The 3,983-nt window shown below is 35.1% G+C and overlaps 1 protein-coding gene across 1 annotated transcript; it reads right to left on the bottom strand.

Annotated features, from left to right (window-relative positions):
* Window positions 1-333: 333 nt before the first annotated feature.
* LOC134264981 (heat shock 70 kDa protein 12A-like) lies at window positions 334-3,761 on the bottom strand. Its single transcript, XM_062747229.1, has 5 exons — window positions 3,666-3,761; window positions 3,146-3,473; window positions 2,654-2,872; window positions 1,763-1,919; window positions 334-1,445 (listed from the first exon to the last, which is right to left on the bottom strand). Exons 2-5 carry the CDS (start codon window positions 3,461-3,463, stop codon window positions 364-366), a joined length of 1,776 nt encoding a protein of 591 aa, XP_062603213.1. The 5' UTR covers window positions 3,464-3,473; window positions 3,666-3,761; the 3' UTR covers window positions 334-363.
* Between the last annotated feature and the right edge of the window lie 222 nt (window positions 3,762-3,983).

Genomic DNA, 3,983 nt, shown 5'->3' with positions numbered 1-3,983 from the left:
TAATTCTAGTACTAGTACTCTAGATTGAAAACAAGGACATTCAATATTTACAAGAAATCAGCTGCTAGAATGGATTAAAAATCAATGATGATACTTTAGTATATAGATAGTCACAGTTTCTAATCTAGACCATGGAATGCTTTCATATAATTTATCATTGTTTATCAATTGCAATTCCAATTTTACATTTATTAAAAACATTCAAAGTTTTGCATTAAAATCATACCCTATCAAACAATTAAAACATTAATTTACTAATAATTTACATATGGCACAAAAACATTATATTTATACTGTATACAGTAGTTTTTACAAAAATGAAAAAAATCTTAAGAAAGCGAGAGCTTTTATTTTGTTGGTAACCTAATTTCCATTTTGAACGACATTGTTACTTAGAAGGTCAATGGAGACTTCACATTGTTGGTTGGTGTAAATGTCCCGAGCTTGCACTTCTAGTTCAGTGTCTCCAAAAATCATGGTTTCCTCGATTTCCAATGAACATCCCACAGAAACCCTTGGTAACGGTACCCTTAGAGTACCAAGCTTTCTACATGATGCATCATCCACAAAAACTGGATTTTCTTCATCCGACACGTAAATAGCACATTCCAAACACTCCTCGTCTGGTTTCAGAGCTTGGAAGATCTGTGACCTTCGATAACCTGGGGTCAAAAGTTCACCTTTGGTCACATATTTAAAGAATACATCTCTACATCTTGCTGTTGTTCCAATCATGACTTTTTTGGCATCCGGATGTTTAGATGGATCAAATTCCGGCCAACTCTGGATGCCGTAGGTGTATCTTGCCACACGACGCCCAATAGTTTTGGGAACATGGCCATAATACACTGCCCCTTTTAAAACAGCAAGTCCTGGCTCTTCTGGTATTATCACTCTTTTATCCTTAAAATTATTTTTTATGGCAGTTTGAACTAGTTCACATTCAGAAAATCCACCTACCATTAATATTGTCTCTACATCATGTACATTTTTTTCTTGGAATACCTCTTTTAAATGTTTTACAATGCCTTCCACTGTTGGCTTAAAAAGGTTTTTAAATACATCCACTGCCATGTGTAGTTTCATATTTGCAAAATGTACAGATTCACCATACTTGGATTCCTTTAATACTTCTGCCATACTTTTCTTCTGTTTTTTCTTTGTTAGAGTTTGTACAGCTAAGGGTATTTTCATGTGAACTTTCCCCGTCTTCACAGTTGAAATGTTTCTTTTCTTGCTTTCAAATTCTCTAAAGAGATCCAGATAGTCTTCCATATGCTCTGTTTGTAATTCTTCAATTACTTTTTCACCAAGGATCTCCTTCATAAACTTCTCAAATTTGTCATCAACAGATTTCCCTCCCCATGGCCCCCCACTGGCCGGTCTCACTTCATCCAGTACCCCCTCTCCAGACCTCAAGTGTACCGTAATGTCAGCTGTGCCACCTTAATAAAATAACAAATTGCTTTTAATTATCATTTTAGAAAAAAAAAATCAGTACTTGATCACTACAACGTTTCACAAAATTGAATGCTGTTTATTCCATAACAATCACTTAAGTGCATATATGTTTCTCTTTTTGTTGTTGTTGTTGATTTTATTAATGTTTCAATTTAAAAAAAAAAAATGAAATGAATTTTAATCACTGCATTTTTATCTTATCTTGGGCCAACAGATTTAAGAAATGGGAAATGAAAAAAAAAAACACCAATGTAAATTTTACATGGAGCTGAAAAAAATCCTGAAAACAAAATTTCCTTACCTCCGAGGTCCACAATCATATACTTGGTTCCTTGTTTGGCTGTCCTAAGGAATGAGCTGGTGCCCACCACCCCCACCTCTGTTGGTATGTGTTGGCAGTAGATGGAGGCAGCCTCAGGCTCCAGGGCTATTAACAACTGGTTAGCATTGATCCCAGCCTTAAAGAGGTAATAAAAACAGCCATGAGTAGACGATCATTTTAATTATAAAGGATCTCTTTGTAGTGCAAACTCAAAATCTATTAACAAAGCATCCAAAATGTATCCAATGAAATAGTAAATGGTGATAAACTTCTTAATAAAATGACCTTAATACCATTGTTAATACAAACATCCTATTCATTCTAATCCCAAATGTTAAAACAAGCTGAAGAATGTAAATCAAGCAGCTGCCAGCTGACCAGTACAAAAAATTGTTTTGTACATAAAATTAAATCAAAAGGACCGTTAACAAATGCAGAGCTTCTGTATGATAATAAATACAATAAATCGTCAAGAAAACCCATCTATGTTCAGTGATGGTTCATCATTTTTTTACTTTGCCAGCAAACCTTTGGCTTCAGGCCCCTTGGCAATAAAAAGTAAACAATCTTATTGGATCTCAGTCTCATTTCTGGGTAAAGGATTTAAATAGCAAAGTGAGACTGTAGATCAAAAGTGCGCTCGTTTAAGTTTTATAGCCCCAGGGCCAGGGCATTAAACTAAGATGAGCTTACTTTTGATTTCAGTCTCAATTCTACACAATAAACTCTTTAGTTTAGTAAAAGTAATGCAGATATCAAAAGTTTTATGGCCGAGGCACTGAACTTGAGATCACCTCAATTATAAAATGTCAAAAATGAATCGATACATGTAACATTGTCTAGACAAGGAGCAGTAAATATTATACATACAGCAGTTGCTGCCTCCCTCATGAACTGTTTGGAGGGGTCATCCCAGATAGCAGGTACAGTCAGTACAAACTGGATGTCATCTAACACTATGTCTGGGTAGGCTGCCTTCAGTTTGTCAAATAAATGGTCCACAATGTACTTTATGGAATGAGTAAAAACGGTGTGAGCTTCCATCCGCTTTCTTGTCATATCATCTATGCAGATGTTCCGATGAAGATTCTAAAATAAAAAAGGATTTTTTTTCTATATTATAAACTGAGAATACAATTCTCTGTAAATATAAGACCTTATAATTAGGTTGGTTACTTGCATGATCACCATCGATATACTGTATGGAGATTTCAAAAGTTTTTTTTTTTCCGATCATTTTAAAATATGTTTTTAAAGATAATATCCTGAAGAACTATCAAACATACAACTGACACAAGTTAGACATTTTTTGATAAAATATTTCTACTTTCGTTTTCAAAAGAGTCACATATCATGCATTACCTTACAATTATGCAGAAGCATTTTAAAACGATGAAAATAATAGTAATCTTTGTATTCATCTTCATCCTCCTCGGCCAAATCAGCATAGTTTTTCTCTGCATCATACCCAAAAGAGTTAAATGATTTGTCTGGGTTCAGCAACAAAGCAGTCGGGGTTTTGGAGGACATTTGGTTTGATGACGGCCATATATTCGTTTGCACTTTGGTCCATTCCGATTTGGAAGAGAATGCGTAGCCAGAATAGGTGGTGCCAAAGTCGATGGCAGCCACGAAAAGCCTCGTACAGCAGGACGGTTTGGGAGAGTTGGCAGCGGCCATTTTTTGTCAGCTGGGAAAGAGATACACAACAAAGATCAATGTTTTGTTTACACTTCCTTAATTTTTTAGCGTTTTCATTATTCGCCTCTAAGTAACAATATTGTGTCGTTTTTGCAAATTCCTGGTTATGTATCATTAAATTAAATGCCAAGCTTCATAAAACACGTGCGTACATTCTTTATATAGACATAAATATACCTACCTGTCTAGATTTTGTACATGTAAAATATTTTAATCAGACCAGTCCGAACTTGACGATAGAGTTATCTACCGTGCAGGAACTTAGTGATAGAGGCACCAAGAGGGAGAATTCTAAAATTTTCTAAATGGTGGATTATATATGTAGTACCTGAAACGCTAACTGACCAAATTAAACATTATATATTTTTAAATCATGTTTTATGGATTATTTATTCAAATTCCGTAATTCATGGCTGTTGGAACGAGGGAGGAGGGGGAGGGGCATGGGGGCGTGTCCCATCAATAATTTTCTTGATAAGTAGTAAGGTGAAGAAAGCAA

The sequence above is a fragment of the Saccostrea cucullata genome, unplaced genomic scaffold (genome assembly GCF_032062105.1).
Source record: "Saccostrea cucullata isolate Sc308-1 unplaced genomic scaffold, CSIRO_AGI_Scuc_v1 ctg324, whole genome shotgun sequence".
NCBI classification, from domain to species: domain Eukaryota; kingdom Metazoa; phylum Mollusca; class Bivalvia; order Ostreida; family Ostreidae; genus Saccostrea; species Saccostrea cuccullata.
The sequence above is the reverse complement of the archived record's forward strand: the minus strand, read 5'-3'. Positions and strand labels throughout refer to the sequence as shown.